Genomic DNA, 18,746 nt, shown 5'->3' with positions numbered 1-18,746 from the left:
ATTCTTAATAAATGCCTATTTTTTTTTTCATTTTCTCGTTTGTTAACTTGTGATCTTGCCAGGGTATTTGTCAGGGGCATTACCTGTTGGCATTGCTTGACTAATTGTTTTATTGTCCACAGTCATGCTACTGAGCCAATATCCCAGTGTTTGTAGTTAATTCAAGCGAACAACAAATGTATGTCATATAGACATGTCACATATTCGGCAGGTTATACACCATAATGTATAGGAAAGTGTTCAGGATATGTATAAATGTCTGCATGTCCTTTGTGGCTTCAGTTGCTCGCAGAAGGAGGTGTTTGGCTCTGATTGACGTCGCTGTCACCTGTGCAGAAAGGGGCGTGGTCAAAGTGCCAGCGTTTTCATTGGCATGCTGAAATTTCTCCTCACGCTCACTCGCGCGCTCGCGCACTCACGCAGCCGGTCGTTCGGTCGGTCGGACGGGTTGCTCGCGCAGCAAAGCGAAAGCACCAGCGCGGAATCCAGCCGAAATTGTCGGGTCGTGCAGAAGAAAATGGGAACTCACATCTCCCAACTTTTTCACTAAGAGGATTCCCAGACGCTTTAATGGCATGGCTGTCGACGGTAAATTGCCTTTTATTTTGTTTATTGTAAACAAATGCAAATGGTCGTGTTGTTTTTTTTTTTTAGTGTGGACAAATGGTTACCACTTTCGACCAAACAGGCTACATAAATATACAAGGTGTGAAACTTTCACACATTTGAAATGTTAGGGTTTAGTTTGTTCCGGACAGAAGAAATGTGATGTGAAAACTATTATAAACCTTGTCTTTTTCCTTTACAGTAACATACGGGATAGTGTTTCAGATATAAACGAGCTTCCATTTCACGTCGGAGTTTGTTTTTAATGAAATATAGTAAAGAATGGCTTGTGCTATCATGCTGTTTTATCTATACTGTATACATACATTTATACATATTCTATTTTCAATAGAATTGTTCTGATTTATCAAAACAATTATTATTCACAATGTTTTTTAACTACACTGTTGCTCTGTGCAGTTGTGGGAAAGCTCGTGGGAAATGTTTGTAGATTACAAGAGACTAATAAGTGCAGTACTGGTCTGTCATTACAGTGATTCTCTCTTCCGGTTTGAACTAGTCTTTCCTGAAAGTACCAATCGTTCATCCACACACACACACACACACACACACACACACACAAACACACACACACACACCCATACGCATATTTACATTTTACTTTTAGCCATTTGACAGTCGCTTTTGTTGAGAGTCTTATAGGGTAAACCATGCAACAGCAATACAAAGCACCCTGAGAATGTGTTACGCCTAAAGATTGGTTTGTAGAAGTCATAGGATCTAGACTTGGCTGGGCAATGATGAAAAAGGACTATTTTAGACCTAAGTGCGAGAACAAAAGTACTACTAGGACTACAATTTTTAAAAGCAGCATCAGGAAGTAGACCCTGCAATCGATGCAAAGAAAGTTCAAAAGACATTATCCTGGATATTACAAGCGCACTTGTCTACTTTCATGTACTGACCCTGAAAACCCATCCACAAATACACCTACCTTATCTACTATCCCCTCACCCGAGCACCCATTCATACAAATACATCGGAAAAAAAAACTACCACCCACCCATGTGACCAACATACTCTCAGTACTACCACCCACACATCCATCTATGTATACACACACAAAACTACAACCAGTAAAATCCAATTTCATACACACACACACACAAACCTTGAACACACACGCTCGCACACACTCACGCACAAATAAACAAGACTATAAAACGAGACACATGGAAAACTTTAGCTTTTGATCATTGCTTCTTTTAACAGCAGATCCATTTACCTGCTGAGAAGCTCACCACTGCTTTAATAGTGACTTGCAAATTTATCCTGGCATTCGTCTGCATCGGTAATTAAGCACAAGAGCTGGAGGGGCTGGCTGCAGACCTGTCTCAGCCTTTCCCTTCGAGCTCATTACTCTGCACAGATGTTGTATTTCACTTGTCCTGTGAAGTTCAAAGCCCCACACTGGTTTGCAAAGCCTGCATGATGCATACAGACTGCATGACGAACTTGCACCAGTTCAACCCTAGAGGCAATGTCGGATATAAAAAAAAAAAAAATCTTGGCTTCTTATCTTGTTTAGGAAATGTTTTATTTTTTTTTGCCCTTGCATTCATTTTATATTTTAATGAATGAAGTATTAGTGTGAATAAATAAACAAGATTTATGAGCAAGTCATTCACCTTGAATCATCTTTCTGAAACGATGCAGGAAGGATTATTTATAGCATTATTTATTCTCATCCTGCATTGCCATTTTAGTTTTTAGAGGTGAGTAAGCATTAACAATTCCAAATCCGATTAAAGTAGTTCATTTCCAAAGTAATTACCTATTTGGTTGATTTCAGAATTACACCCAGCAAGATATTTACATCCCAAAACGTGTAGAGTTATGTTGGTAGAGCGCAATAGTTCTGCTCGCTGACGTCTATATAAAAAAAAAAAAAGACTGAATCTGCAAAGCCTATATATAGCATAATATGCCATTATTTTAACTTCTATAACTCCCCACATTCCCACACAAATACCATCGCTCCCATATCCACTTCAGAAACTCCGTAATGAAAGCCACTTTGTTATTGTGTGACTCTGTCCGAAGCGGATCGTGTTTACTTCACATAGACCATGCTCAGATGAACAGACTTGATGAGAACTGCCTTTGTAGGTCTGGAGGTCTGGCGGAGTTGGGGGTGGGACAAGGGCAAGAAAGGCGAGCAAGATTTCATCGCATCAAGCTGCCTGCCTTCTTTCACACACACATACACATACACAAGCCCCTTACATAATCACGGTTGACTGGTTGTCCTCAGTTCAGCTATGACAACATTGTCAATTAGAGGAGTGAGATTTTAATGAGCATGTGCACACTGACTGAACACTTGTCTGTAAACACACTGGCCACTCGCCCTTCACTGAGAAAACATACACAGACTGCCTCCTGAATCATTAATGCTGGTGCTAGAATATGCATGGCAAGCAAGCCAGGATGTACACACACACACACACACACACACACACACACACACACACACACACACACACACACACACACACACACACACACACACACACTCACATACCAGTGATCAGAGGGCCAGAATGCAAGACTGATATAATATCTGGCAACTGACATAAGCTGTGCTGCTGGGGATTGGCCAAAACATCTGGCGCAGGAGTCAACTGGAGAGAGATCCTTTGTCCATTGCTGCAAAACATCACCTTTCAATGTCTGTAGGTGGACATGGGGAAACTAACAGTAATCTGTGCTACTAATATAATGATAAAATACTGTAACAACTTCATAATTCACCTGTTCGAAAAGGAATTGCATTTTAACTCCTAAGAATTGTTAATAAAATATTGTTTATAACTAGATTATTTGAAGCAGGAGCACATTTCTTTAGAAAAAATTAATTCACATTCAAATTCTTTATTGTCAGCAGGTTGTTTTAATAAAATTGGTTCTAGCTAAACAATTTGAATGTGCATATTTTTTCTTGAATTATACAAATATTTAAAGTTTGAGGATTAATTTGACAGCCCTAGAGTGAATGAAAGAGCAAAATTGCATTCATTCTTTTGTAAACAAACAAGCATTGAAAAAATAAAACACAGCCAGAAAATATGCAGCTCAGCGAAAATATTTGGGGTCGTGTGCACATATTGTATAATAAGTCAGTAACTTAAATATCATGGCAAGCCTACTTTAGAGTGATATTTTGTGTGCTGATTGTTTAAATGCAGTAACATGAGACTAACAATGTCCTTTTGTTGTTGAGTGGTGAAAAATTTATATGCTGTTGTTTACACTAATCCAATATCCACATAACCCCTGTAGTTGTACAACCTTACTATAATCTGCATGCACAAGCAGAGGGTTTCTTTTAATAAAAAAATGAAACAACTATCTATTAATAAAGAATTCACTTTGTTTGGATTTCGGTCTGCCAAGTTTTTGTTTCGCCTGAAGGTGAAACAAAACAGCCAGGACAAAGGTTTCCTCCTTAGTGTGTCAAGCTCTCTTTTTCTCTCTTGTTCCATAGCTGCCTCCAGCTTTAGTTTCTGTCGTCCTGCAGTAGAGTACAAGGCTCTTCCAGAGGACTTTAAGTACCAGCTGAGCCGCTGCACAGGTGGAAATCTTACCTGGCATGAGTGTCGTGGGAACAAAACAGCAGGCGGTCGTACTGTCAAACTTCTACAGCAACCCGGAACCGAGACTTTGCAAGTGAGTGTACAAAACCATTATGAACATCTTAATGGTACAGTCTGAGTGCAGTCACTGAGACTTTAGTGACATGCTGAAGTTGTTACATGTCTTCCAGACAGAGGCAGCCAACCTTGAGTTAACCCTTAAACTTCAACCACTGCATGCCTATTCCTTTATATTTCTAAGCCATTAAATAATTCACAGTAGTTAATTAATTGTTTTGTAATATTTAGAATAACTCAGTAAGAGCCAAAGAGACAAACCTTTTTCCCATGTTTTTTTGAAGTGTGTTCTGTTCAGGCAGCTGCTTTGTGATTTTTTTTTTTTTTTTTTTTTTCAGTTCAGCTTTTTTCTGACTGGTTTTTTTTATTTATTTTTTTTATTCAGACAAAATCATTAGCTATTGTTTCTTATAGACTGTAACCATTTTAGAGTCTCAAAGTGTATTGTGAATGGTGGCTAAATGCCTCACTCTGCAGTGATGTCTTGGTGTTTCAAGATACGTAAAGCATATTTTCTCTCGAGTCTAAAGGTTGTGTTTGCATTCTTGTAAAAAAAATGCAAACACAACAAAATAATTGTAAAAAAAAAAAAAAAAAAAAAAGGCAATGGAATTACTTTAAGCAAGACTATTTTAAATGTGTTTTAATTTACATCTATCACATTCTAATCTCTTTAATGAAATAAACAGTTATTTCTTGTGATAAGTGGTTATATGAAATTGAGTGGAATTTAAAGCAAATTGTATAAGGTATGTTTGCTTGGTTGTCTATTTCCCATTTTCTTAAAGAATCCCAATAATTCAGCTTGCACTACTTCAAATTCATATCACAATGCAAAGAGCAAAAAATCCATAAGCTGATGTTGTTTGTTATTGTTTTCTCAAATTAGGGAAACAAAGGGAAATGAAGGAGTTCTTCTTTCTGTACAATCTACAGTGTAATATGAACAACATGATGCCAGTAGCTTTCTGATATGGCAAAACATATTGGTTTATAATCCTCAGGCAGGAATTATACAGCTATTTGGAATATAGAGTTATGAATATTCCCTCAGAATATAGTGACTTAAATACATAGCAGTTCTCAGCTACCTCCTTCTGCTTTATCAAAAAAAATAAAAGAACTGCTGGAGGAACGGTATGATGGCATGACAGGGATAATGAGGACTTTACAGCTGGGAGAAAGCAGTGATAATTTCTAAGCACCCTGTCGTTTAGAGCTGCAATGCTTTCATACTTCTGCTTCATGTCTTTAAACAGGCATTCTTTTTATGGCTGTGGTCCACACATTAGACCGTGCTACAAGAAAGAGGGTGTTCTTCCACGCTCATCCATCACTGCATTTTTCATTAATAAAATGGCTGAGATCATGCATGCATTTCCTCATGTTTGCTACCATGCACTCAACAAAGACATGGCAATGAATGAAATAAGAGTCAAAAGGATAAAAGATAATTAAAAGATCAAAATAATTTCACCATTCACTCTCTTTGTTTTGGCCTGTATTTTTTTTTCATTTCTTCCTTTCGTACCCATCCCCCATTGCTCTCTATTCAGCCATCCATCCAAATCAAGACTTTATTTGCAGAAAATGGGAAAGATGCAGTTGAGCCGGGAGGCAGAGCAAAGCAAAGGCTCTTGTTCCAGAATGGTTTTAAATAGACTGTAAAGTCTCTTAGCTTTTGAACACTGGTAATGGATGATTGAACACTACAGGCAGAAATGTGAACCATAGTGTTTGTGCTAAACTCTAGGTAAGCCATTACATTTTCATATTCACAAAGCAACCATCTGTGCCCCCCTTGCATGCCCCTCAGAGGTTAGGGAATACAGATTCAGTCAATGGACTTGACTTCTATATAGATTCTTATAAATCATCTTTATACAAGTGTTCAGCCCTATTAACTGTTTCAGGTAAACAAATCTGGCTATTAAGTTGAAATTGTCTTTATTTGGGTTATTTAGTAATAAAGTCCCAGCACTATATAACTAAATATGATTTATGAGATTAAATGTTCAAATTCTAGTTTAATTGCCTACATGACAACAGTACAGAACAGTAAATACACAAAAGAAATACACACACTCTAACGTATAACACGAATTAGTGCATTTGCACAGTGCAAAGATAACAGTACACAGACATACATCACAACACTGACAAAACATTCACATTTAAATTTTTGGGAACTGTGTCCGGAACAACAGTGTAAGGATAAATGAAAAAGAAAAATGACAACAAAAACAACCTAAATTTTAATACATTTTAAAGACTTTCTCCTGATTATAGAAAATGAGAGAGAGAGAGAGAGAGAGAGAGAGAGAGAGAGAGAGAGAGAGAGAGAGACTACAAGGCCTGCTGTCTGTTTCTTCTTCCAGATCTAAAATGTCTGTGAGCAACCTTCAGCTCTCTTCTTTCTCAGTCCCATTTCAAATGAACTAGAATTAACAACCAATAGTAAACATTAACACTACAACAGAGGTTTGTACTAAATTTTAAATGTAACCTAGTTCTAAAAATTATATACAGTGGGATCCAAAAGTCTAAGGCCACATTGAAAGTCTGAGATATAAATATATCAATTTAAACATTTAAACGCACCAAGAAAGTTTAATAATGTATTTATAACAAGTCAAGCAAGTGAATATTTAAAACTAAATTTTATCCTTGTAACTTAGCATAAGTATGGTTATCAGGAGGAAGATATGATCTATTAATTATTGTTATTATCATTAGTAGTAGTATTAGTAGTGGTAGTGTTAGTGGTAGTAAAGCTGATTACTTTACCACCATGTCCTAGTCCTAATCTAAGATTCAGCTACTTTAAATTTTTTGTTCTAAGTGAACCAATGATCAAAAGCCCTGTATAATTAGTCTTTCATATTAATATTAATTAATTAATATCTTTTGCAGAGTCAAAACAGTAACCGCTGAAATCTTGGAAAAAAGTACATCTATTTTTGGCTTTAATGTGAATCATGATTTATCATAAATAATGAAAGTTAGCATTGTCCAGACAGATCAGGGCGTTTGTGGACTGTGCCCATACTTTGTATTTATGACTTTCCTAATGGAAGTAGCCATCCATTACTGTTAAGGAATTTCTGTGTGTGAATGGAGGAAAGAAGGAAGGAAGGGAGGAAAACTGGAAGGAAAGAAAAGAGGAAAGACACGGACAGATAGACGGACCATAATGAGGATTTAATGCTGATAGTGGTGATCAGTCTACAAGAACATAGCAGGTTGAGAGCCATGTATGCCAGATTCCATCTCATTACTGCATTCTATAATTACCCTTCAGAGACAGCCTTGCGATTCAGGGGCTGTATAAATCTTAAAATTATTAGCTAGTCCACTTCAAATGAAATAGCTTTCCCAGTACGGTGTTTATGTTGCTGAGAACCTTTTTGACTAGGCAAAAATGCATTAGTTAATTTAATGTATGTTGAGATAGTCAGCTTTTTGTTAAGCACATTTATAAGACTGAAAAAATAAATTGAATATATGATCATATAGCAGATTGTGTTTGCACACTCAACATAAGACCAACAAGTCATTGGTCAATGTCTGTGAGATGTGGTGTTCCATCACTGTTAAAGTATATTACTTGTCCAGGTAGTGATTTTTTTTCTCTTGTAACTGTAATTTTGTATATATTTTTTTAAACATTCCCTTATTTTCTCTACCTAAATTAGTCTTGGCCATGTGCCATCCACCATCCATTATTTGCATATCATAAATCCACTAGCAGTGTCAGTCTGACTGAGTAGAGAGAAATAGGAGCAGGTTTCTGTTTGTTGAACCTACACGTTCACTCAACAACACTGAATAAAACATTAATAGCCAGGACATGAAGGGTATTTATACAGTCGTAGTATTTTCACTACCATTGTCATGTTGGGGAAGTGATGTCAGTAACAGAAATATGGACAGAAGTCCAACTGATCGGCATCTGCCCTGCAAATAAATGTCCACTAAATAAATAAGCCTGATATTCCTGCAAATGTAGTGTTTGATTATTAGTTTCAGTGGTATTTATATGTTTGTTTGTTTTTAGAGGGGAAGTCTTTTGTGGTTCCATCCAAAGAGAATGAATGGGATGAAAAAGGCCATATGTATCCGACCAGTTTAAATAGAGAGTACTATTCTCTGATTCAGCTCTGTGTGTGTGCACATGTGTATCTGCTGTTACACATGAAAGATCTCCCTTGGGCCACTAAAGAGAGAACACTGCAGTTAAAATGGCTGTCAGGGAGGGAGAGAAAGAGTGTGAGGGCAAAAACTGTGAAGGAGAAAGAAAATTGGAGATAAATGGGAGTGGGCCAGAATAAAAAAAACATACACAGATGGTAGTTAATGGGTCATCAAAGCAAACAAATAGAAGAAAAGGCACAAAATTGCTGTGAATAATGGAAAGGACTTTGTGGGAGTAAATGATTTTACATATTAAACATATTGTATTCACATACGTTACCTTTGGAAAATGTCTAAAAATAACAATAAAGGTTTTGATCAAACTTAAAGGTGAATAGAGGTTTTGTCAGCAGTGTCTTTATATGTCCTGTTTACAATTTTTGTGACTGTTTTGATAACAATGATGCAGCGTACTGCTTTTCTAGCTAGGGTATATGATTGGGTTTACGGGACACCTGCAACAGCATTTGTGTTGGCACTGTGCTAGAGGTTACTAAATAGCTTTTTGATGGCCTTAGTTAAATGAGGTCTGTTTATGGTATTGTGGGTCCGTCAATGTGTTGGCCAAAATGACGACAATCCGAGATGGAATAATCCATCTTAATTACTGACAGCACATAGAGCAGAACACTGCTATTACGGGGAAAAAGATTTATTTCCCAGAGCTCTTTGCAGCAGTTTGAATGTCATCACCGTCACAGGATATTGCTTTCTTATTCAAGAGAAATAAGCTAGAGGAACATATATGTGTATGTGCCACTTGTTATGGTATCAATAAAAAGCATTCCTAACAAGCTGTGACACATGACGGATTATATACAGACTCCGAAACCTACAATTGAAATCCGTTTGCCCATTTCACCGGAATTGTTTTTTGTTTTCTTTCTTGGTCTCTCACTTTCCTTTTTATTTCTGTTTTAGCTGCACACAGGGGATGCATACTCTGTGTACCATACCAGTCCAACCCTTCCAAGTCTGTCTAGGCCAGTGGTTCTGTGGTCCCAACAGGATGTGTGTCGGTGGTTAAAGAAACACTGTCCTCACAACTATCTGACCTACGTGGAGGCTTTTTCGCATCACGCCATTACAGGTACATTCTCTAGAATTTTATTTATTTATTTATTTATTTATTTATTTATTTATTTATTTATTTATTTATTTATTTTTTAATACAGGTAATTGTGGAAGCTGGCTCCTGGATTGCATGACAAAGTTGTGTCTAAATGTTTAAAAAATATAAAATGTAACTTTATATATTTTGTCTGCAAAAAATTATTCCCTCTCCACACAACAGGGTGTTCTAGTTAGTATTTCTACAGTAAAACTAAATACTGAAAAGTAACTAGCTGATTTACTAGACTGTGCCCCATTGTGCTGTCTAATGATTATAAGATGTCAACACAATCTTTGTGCTGAAGGCATTAAATAACAAGTAACAAGAATAAGACATAAAAATAATTTAATATGTTTCAGGTGCAAATCGAAAACACAGAAAAAATGCACTATGAAAGAGTCAAAGTAAAATGACTCAAACAACCACCAGAGATATGCAGTAATCCAAAACACATGGCAGGAGAATTAAAGTAATAAAGGAACATCTATAAAACTTTGCATTTATTAAAAATAATACATGAGATGATTTTTTTTATCATTTTGAAGTTTTGCAAATTTTGTACCCAACTTCATGTTATTATTAAATTATTGCAACACAGGAGAAAAAAAAAAAAAACCAAATGATATAAGAAGCTTATTTTTATCAGTTTGCTTAACTGACAGGTATTTTTTGTGATAGAAAAGTTAACTTTTCTCTGAAAAGTTTAGGAACTATGGCTTATTTATGGCTTGATTACTTAGAATTAGATCCTGTCTCACCACTGTCTGTATGTACACTTCATGCTCAGTTCCATGAAATATGGCAATGGTTTTATTTTTTAGCTACAGCGGTAATTCAAAAATACAACTACAAGCTGTTAAAAGGACAGGTGCATTATCAGAAATGTATCAATCTGTCCATCCAAACTATGAATTAATGGAGCCTTTGGTATAAGACGTTAGTATTATCTGTTTAAAATTTGTCACTCTCAAGTGATGCAACAAAAAAGTGTTTGTTCTAGAATCCAGAGATTATAGTCTTCTAAGGTTAAAAGCCTTAAGAGAGCAAAACTGGTGTGGATTTCTGAGAGGAAGGGATGGCATACCCTTACTTTACATTATCAGTAATGGTCTGTGCCTTCTTCAATTACTAGTTGTTGGGAGGCTTAACTGGTGGGTGGGAATTGGCCAAGACTAAATTAAAATTTAGATTTTTAATTGAACTGGTCGTCTAAAAGAAGAATACTCAAACTGCACAAACAATGCTGTACATAGCCATCACTAAATTCATACAAAAAGTAAAAAAACATAAATACCAAATACATGGCCAATTAGACAGTACTTATTCATGTCAAATATATTGAAAATCAGTGTAGAACCAAATTTCCATGGTTAAAAAGAACCCTAGCGGTAGAAAGTAAAACTATGCAGTCATTTAACATGAAAGTAATCATCATATTAGAATAGGATGTTACCTTGTTACAGAAATGCGTGGATCCATTATTGCATGTTAATATGAGTGTTAAACAACTGGTCCATGATGTAGATATAGACGATATAGGCATAGTTAAAGTTATAGATTTTCATGCAACACTAATTTAAAGGTAATATCTTGAGCAATTTCAGTGCAATAATAATAATAATAATAATAATAATAATAATAATAATAATAATAATAATTGTTACATGTGCAGGTTATGTTACTATCATTGTAATCTGACTTTTCTGCAATCTGTTTCACTACTGCTACACATTTCTTTTCACTTAATATATAACTTACTATATATATATATATATATATATATATATATATATATATATATATATATATATATATATATATATATATATATATATATTTAATTAATAAAATTTAATTTATTTACAAATTTACAAATATTTGTTTGTATAAAGTATTTATTTTACTTTTATCTTTACTTTAATTTTACTGAGAGCAACTGCAACCCAACAATTTCCTGATGGGATCAATAAAGTATTCTGATTCTCATTAATGTAAGAATCAATACCTGATCAGTGCTGTTTCTAGATACGAATAAGTGCATGCATGTGACGTTAAAATGGTGATGTTAAAATCTTATTTTTCTGGTTAATGATTAATGTAAGCCCTGTCCTTGAGAGAGGGCAACAATTTATATCAGTGCATTTAGAGTGGCTGGTGACCTCAGTGATCTGAAGTCATTACAGCAGAGTTAAAGAAGGCACAGAAGCCCCGAATCATTAGTTAATTTTAATGAGGACATTCTGTCACTATCTAATATTACCTCCACAAAATAGAGTCTGATGTTGTGTACATAAATCTGTTTCAGGAAAGTAGAAAACATTTGTTTAGTATTTGGGGGCTTGCCATGTAACTGATTGTGAGTGTGTGTATGCTTTTCTAGGTCCCTTTGTCTATGTATATTTTCCATAAACCTCTACTTCTGCATTTCCTACTCACAATTTTGATTGTATTCTCAGACCTTGACCTTTTTGTACTAGAATGGGGACATGTTTTAAATTTGAGCTACAAAGCATTAATGTAAGTCGCGCTGGATAAGGGCATCTGTCAAACGCTGTAAATGTAAATGTAAATTTTCTCTGTTCCCTCCCTCTCCTTCTTCAGAGAGTCCCATCTGGCTCACTGTTCCTGTCCTCTCTCTCTAATTGAACATAAAGCATCTGGGCTCAGATGTTATGCAAGTGACAAAAGGAGACAGAGAGACAAGGGAGAATGACCGAGATACTGAGAGAGTAGAGTGGCAGTAAAGTGGTTGGCCGTTCAGTGCTGTAAAACAAAAGGGTTTAGAAAGCCAGCAAGCACAGTAGACTTCAGGGCCTTGAAAATAACTTCAGGCTTGGTTGGCTCTCAGGGAGCAGCTTCAGCAGTATGCCATAATTACACTCAGAAACTCCCCCACTTGTGATTTGCTTGAAGGATCCCAATGAGTAGGTGAGATCTGTCTACGATTTAACAGCAATTTGGAAACCAAGTACTTGATCCTCCTGATTTCAGGCTTAGTTTCCCCTCAAGAATTTTGGCTAATTAAAAGGAAATTACTTCAAAACATCAGTGTTCGATTAATCCTAACAACTTCAACAACAAAGCAGCTTTCAAAAAATGTAATTCAATAGATGGTGGAAATAATAATCATGACAAAAATAGGTGAGAACAGGGAAGGTAAAAATGATCAGCATATTAATTAAAACACAACATGTCTGCCAGACTGTTGTGTTTGGCATTCTTTTTAAAAAACAGCAGGGAGGAAAACAACCTTAGAGACATACTAAAACTCTGCAGAGTCACAGATGACCTTCAGGCTTCAGCTCCCTTTCCGGTGTGTGTGTGTGTGTGTGTGTGTGTGTGTGTGTGTGTGTGTGTGTGTGTGTGTGTGTGTGTGTGTGTGTGTGTGTGTGTCAGCCCATCTGTATCTGCCTGTGTAAGAGCTGTTGTGTGGACAGTGACCCAATTTTATACATGATTTAATCTTTTGCTCGCCATCCAATCAACACTTCCACCTAGGAGCATATTAATTTGCATTTTATTCGGCTCGGTTTAAAAAAAAAAAAAAAAAACAGTCACAGAATGATGTGGTGCTAAATCTTTTTTAAGAACATCATCTCGTGCAGACATGACAGTGCTTTTATCACCAGAGACAGCAATTTTTTTTTTTGTATTAAAAAACGAGCATTTCTTTCTACAGTATTTATTTGTGTCTATCATACGTATTCATTAATAAACAAAACATTAGAATATTAGAACTAATGTAATTCAAAGGACCATCTCTCCCTCTTTCCTCACTTTCTCTCAATCTCTCTCCCTCTCTATTCACTCTCTCTCAATCTCTCTCTCCCTCTCTCCTTACTCTCTCTCAATCTCTCTCTCCCTCTCTCCTTCTCTTCTCGCTCTCTCAGGCCGAGCTTTGTTGAGACTGAATGGTGAGAAGTTGGAGAGGATGGGTCTGGTTCAAGAAACGCTCAGACAGGAGCTTCTTCAGCAGGTCCTGCAACTGCAAGTCCAGGAGGAGAGACGCAACCTTCAGCTTCTCAGCAGAGGTGAAAGGAAGTTGGGTTGGGAAACTGATTTAGACAGACATGAGCGCTGCATTTATTAATTTTTGTTATTATAGTTCTGTGTAAATTCTGTGTTCTCTGTAAAACGCTTATTTTCTTTCTTTTTCACCCATAATGTTCAAACTGTCTACCCAACACAGCTTATTTGCATTTAGCTATGGCTACAAAAGTCCATAAAGTGAACAATAAAAGGAAACATAAAATGACAACCTAAACAATTGGAGAAAAAGGAGAAGCAGAAGATATTTCTTACTTCTGTGCCAGTAAAAAAAATTTTTTTGTAGTGCTGCAGGACAGAACAGGGTAAAATCTAGAGACAAATTACAGGCAAGGTGAATTAGGTGTGAATTATGTGCAGTTACAAGAAAATGGTGTGACATGAAAACGGAGGAGGAAAAAAAAGAATTACACTAAACCCAGGGGTACATGCATACCAAGCAATTTGAAAATTGTTTGAGGTGTCTCAGCCATCATGCTGAAAGTGTTGCACAGCGTTCAAAGGAGATGCCATGGTAAACCGAACAGATTTATAAGCCAGCTTTCATCCTCTGTTTAAAAAAAATCGTACTGGTCTCTAAACAACCTTTTCTTTCACGAGCAAGATGCTCAATAAATCGAAATGGAAAAAGCTGCGAACATAAACTAATTTAAATGTAATCTTTACAGTATAAGCCAGATGTAAAAGGGAAGTAATTCATGCAAATTATGTGATGTGAAGTCAAGCTTTGCATTAGTTATTCTTCTTATGAATACATTTACGCACACTCAGGAGGATGAACAGAATTCAAACATTTTCTTACAATTACTGGATTTTCATGAATACTAGATTTCCTGTTTAAATGTGTAGGAACAAATGATTTATGAATTCATTTGTTTGTATCCAGCTATATAAGCTCATTTATTCAGCAATAAATGAAGCACAAGGTGCGAATTCTAAAGAAAGTGAAAGAGTGATTGTGTTCGTTTCTCCATATAAGCAGGATCTCTTTTGCTTGGGAGGATTATGTATTCATTCCTTTCTTCTCCTTCTCTTCCTCTGACTGCAGGGACTTTTGGGAACCTGTCATAGCTACAGCCATGCGTAGGAAGCTCTGCCAGGCTCAGTATGCTGTGAGAGGGCATCGAGGTATGGGGCCACAGGCTGTGTGTATGCAAGAAGAGACCTCTGTCTTTGACTTCCACCGGCCACTGAGGCTTTGGCAGAGCTTGCAGCATCACCAGCTAAACCTTCATGTCCATCTGAAATTCCTGAAGAGCACAGACTGAATCTGCAGCAACAAGCAGAATAAACAATCGAACCTGAATCTCCCCTCTGAGAGTACTGCACTGCTTTGTAGTGTCTCTTTGAGCACAAGGCTCTGGAACTTGAACCAGGAGTGCTGGGAAACATGTATTTTGCTGTTCACCTTAAGCCTGTTTTGCTCTGTGGAAGCATTTTTCATTTTCATGACAACAAGAGATTTAGTCCACAAAGACAGAGTGGGTAATTTTCCACTGCACAATAGCTCACTGTAATAATCTTGCAAAAGACAAATGTCATCTAGAAGACAGATGGAATCAGCTACAGTGTAATTACACAAAAATTAAGAAAGCAGCAAGCCTTGACATGCCTTTCCCAGGTACCACATCTAACTGTGAAATGTCAGAGTGGTATTGTAAAACAGCTTGAAGGAAAAAATGGGGTGATTAAAAAAAAAACAAGCTCATAAGGACTTCACATTGTGAACACTCACTGAATTAAATGCTGTGGTTAAAAAAATAATAATCTGAAAGAAATCACTGCGCCATGATTTTTGCTTTACATTAATTTAGGTGTTACTTGTCTGTTTGTCACTTTGATGACACACCGAGCTTCAGAACAGTAGAGCATTACAGAAATTTCACAGTGTAAATGGATGACATTCTCTCCATAGTTTCTCTCACATACAAACCATTCATAGATCTAAAAAGTAAAAAGCAAATCAGGCTTTATATATATATATATATATATATATATATATATATATATATATATATATATATATATATATATATATATATATATGTAATATAATTGTTTATTTTATTTATTTTTTTAGTTTCTTTTGCATTCTTTATATGCATTTTTTTGAAGTCATATTTTGAAATGCGTAAATATAAAAAACTATGATATTAGGCCAAAATAATTGTATAAAAATTGGTATTTCATTTGGCTCTATTGTATTTCACCCCAAGTCACTGATGTGTGGGTTTGAGGTTTGTTTGTTTAGTAGTGAAATTAATTTGATGATATGAATTGACATTATATACGTATTACACTACCTCACTGCTGGCTCTCCATGTTGATTGTTTGGAAGTGTATTGTTCAGGCTTTTTGTATATGAATTTGTATATGACATATGTGTAGCCTACATGTCTGATAGGCAGACTGTTACTTTTTGAACTGTGTCTCATGGTGTAGCCTACTGGAAGAATATAATAAGCCAAACTTTTTAAGCTTGACTCTTGGATAGTTTTCTTTCTGGCAATGAATAAATATCTGTGTGGGATTTGAAAGGTGGGTTACATCTCATTTGCACAAATACAGCCTAGGTCTATCATTGGTACCGCATGCATTCTACATTGGTTTCCCTGTTATAATAGACCTTGTTCTGCCCATTAGTAAGTGTTGGATATTCTAAAAAAGTAGATGAAAGAGCATCTGTGCATATGTTCACCAGGAGTGAGGAACACTGTGGTGTAGTGTCACATAATTATCTATGATGGAAGCAGTAGTTGGTGTAGTCTGCCATCTACTGACCTTTTTTCTGCAAGAAAATGAAAGTCAGGCAAGGAAAGTGCTAAGATACATTAAAGGAAAACCACATAGTGTTTTAGTAATATGTTGAGTCACCAAAGCAGCTTCAAGGTGTCTTGGCAATGATTCTACAAGTCTCTGGAAATGTGCCGGAGGGATTCTTCCAAAAGACTTTCCCCAGATGGTGTTTTAATTATGGTGGTGGAGAAAATCTCCCATAGGTGTTCATTTGGGTTGAGATCTGATGACTAGAAAGAACAATAACATATGGTTAACATCATTTTTATACTCATCAAACCATTCCATGATATGGCTATTGTCATTGTGGAAGAGACCACTCCCATCAGGATGTTACACTGATTTGCATTAATGATCCTTTTAAGGGTAAAAAGTGGAAAACCATTGAAAGAAATTCAGCGTTATATCTGTTTTTCAATTTTTTTTTTATTTCTCACCTATTTGGTATAAGAGTGCTGTAGCTTTTATGAAGAAAATGCAGTCAAGACTATAAATATTTGGAAATGTTTTCCAATGTATTGTCTTTGGAATTAAACTAAATAATGCATATAAGCTGATTTCCTGCTTTAAGTTGAGGGTATTTACATCCAGATCTGTAAAATTGTGTAGGATTTTTTTATCTTTTACCCATGTCTGGAACCTGTAGACTTGAGCAGACACTATTTTCTTCCCTGCTGATGCTCTGCCAAATATTTAATGCAGCTGTCTTCATTTCCTGCTTATACTTAAAATGTTTTGCTTTCAGAAAGTGGAATGCATGCTTAGTTAGACTCAGGTCAGGTGACTGATATGGCCATTGCAAAACAGTCTACTTCTTTAGCTAAAAAAAAAATTACATTTCAGGTATTTTCCAGGTCATTGTCCATCTGTACTGGTTGAATTAACACAACTTTATACATTGCAAAATTCAATCTGCAGTCACATCATCAATGAATACAAGGGAATCAGTTCCAAAAATCCTTAGCCCCCTGCACTCCCACTAGATTTATATATACAGTATATGCTTCAGATTGTGAGTAATTCCCTTCCTTTTTTAAATTCTTCCCAACATTCTAGTACAAGTTGATCTTTGTCTCACCTGTTGATAAGATTTTTCTCTAAAACTATTCAGGCTTTTTATTTTCAAGATTTTTACATCAGAAGTGTACCAACGTTATACATCTTGTGATAAACCGGATATATTTACTCTTATATCAAATAATTTGCCAGAGTGTTTTAAAAAATACTGAGGATTATTAGGGAGAATGAGAGCTGATATTTCTTAAGGAACAAAGCTTTCCTTTAACTGCTAAAAGGTCTTTTAAAACTGCTGAATTAATCATTTATCCAGACAAATTATGATCCCAGAGGTCTGGAGGTTCTGTAGGTTGTAAAGATTATAGGCAACCGATTGTATTCATACGATACATATTAAAAAGAAGTTCGTAACAAAGCATAGAAGGGAAACCCGTAGTAGCTAGAAGATGCCTATTAAAGAAAAGTGTTATGAAGCTTGCATATATCAAATTCTTTCAGCCCTCCCTTGGAGAACGATGTCATAAATGCAGCCACATTAATGAAGAACTTTGACATAAAAGAGAGGTATAAGAGACCAACATCAAGTGCATTTCCTCCACTTTCTCTAAGCTGCACTTAATTTTCTTCAGGTGCTGCATAGCATATCTGACAGCCAAGGAGTCGGGAAAGATTTTCTTGGTCTGGAAGATGGAGGGCAGAGGAGGTCAATGGAGGAAGAAAGCGGGAAAAAAAAATGAAAGGTTTTGGTGGTTAAATCAAGTGGTAGAAGATAGGGATGTCAGGATTCTGAAAGCTAGGAGAGCAGGAGAGATTGAGAAAATGGAATATAATGGTCAGTAGTTTATAGGCATGGTACAGAGAGCATAAGAGAATCGTGCTAAATGGTTATCTGAAAAATAAAAACAAGGTACCATTAATGTCTAGAGTTGAGGAAGGTCAGCTAAAGACAATGTCTATAATGTCTCCTGATTTGTGTGCTGAAGTACAGATGTGGAAGGTCATGTCAATAGCTAAAGATGAAGTAGGTTTTCTATGAAGTCTTCCAGAACGGATTGGTAATAGATAACATTAAGATTAATGGGAGAGGTAACAGTGACGCTTCATTCCTGAAATATTGGCCAGCTCATTGCACCACACCTGTCTGTTGAAAGTGATGAAAAGCAGACCAACTAACTAACTATCTGATGTGTATTAACTAATCACAATTTTTGTCATTCATGAGGCAGCTAATTAGCTAGTGTAGTAGTAAGGCACTACAAAAAAAAAAAAAAAAATTAGATAGTACAGTAAAGCTAGAA

The 18,746-nt window shown here is 36.1% G+C and overlaps 1 protein-coding gene across 1 annotated transcript; it reads left to right on the top strand.

The window, feature by feature from the left end:
- The first annotated feature begins 405 nt into the window (after positions 1-405).
- Positions 406-15,413, top strand: samd10a (sterile alpha motif domain containing 10a). Its single transcript, XM_083553714.1, has 5 exons — positions 406-588; positions 4,115-4,296; positions 9,396-9,564; positions 13,479-13,619; positions 14,684-15,413. Exons 1-5 carry the CDS (start codon positions 576-578, stop codon positions 14,704-14,706), a joined length of 528 nt encoding a protein of 175 aa, XP_083409840.1. The 5' UTR covers positions 406-575; the 3' UTR covers positions 14,707-15,413.
- The last annotated feature ends 3,333 nt before the right edge of the window (positions 15,414-18,746 follow it).

Source organism: Silurus aristotelis (assembly GCF_946808225.1).
Source record: "Silurus aristotelis genome assembly, chromosome: 11".
Lineage (NCBI taxonomy): Eukaryota > Metazoa > Chordata > Actinopteri > Siluriformes > Siluridae > Silurus > Silurus aristotelis.
The sequence above is the reverse complement of the archived record's forward strand: the minus strand, read 5'-3'. Positions and strand labels throughout refer to the sequence as shown.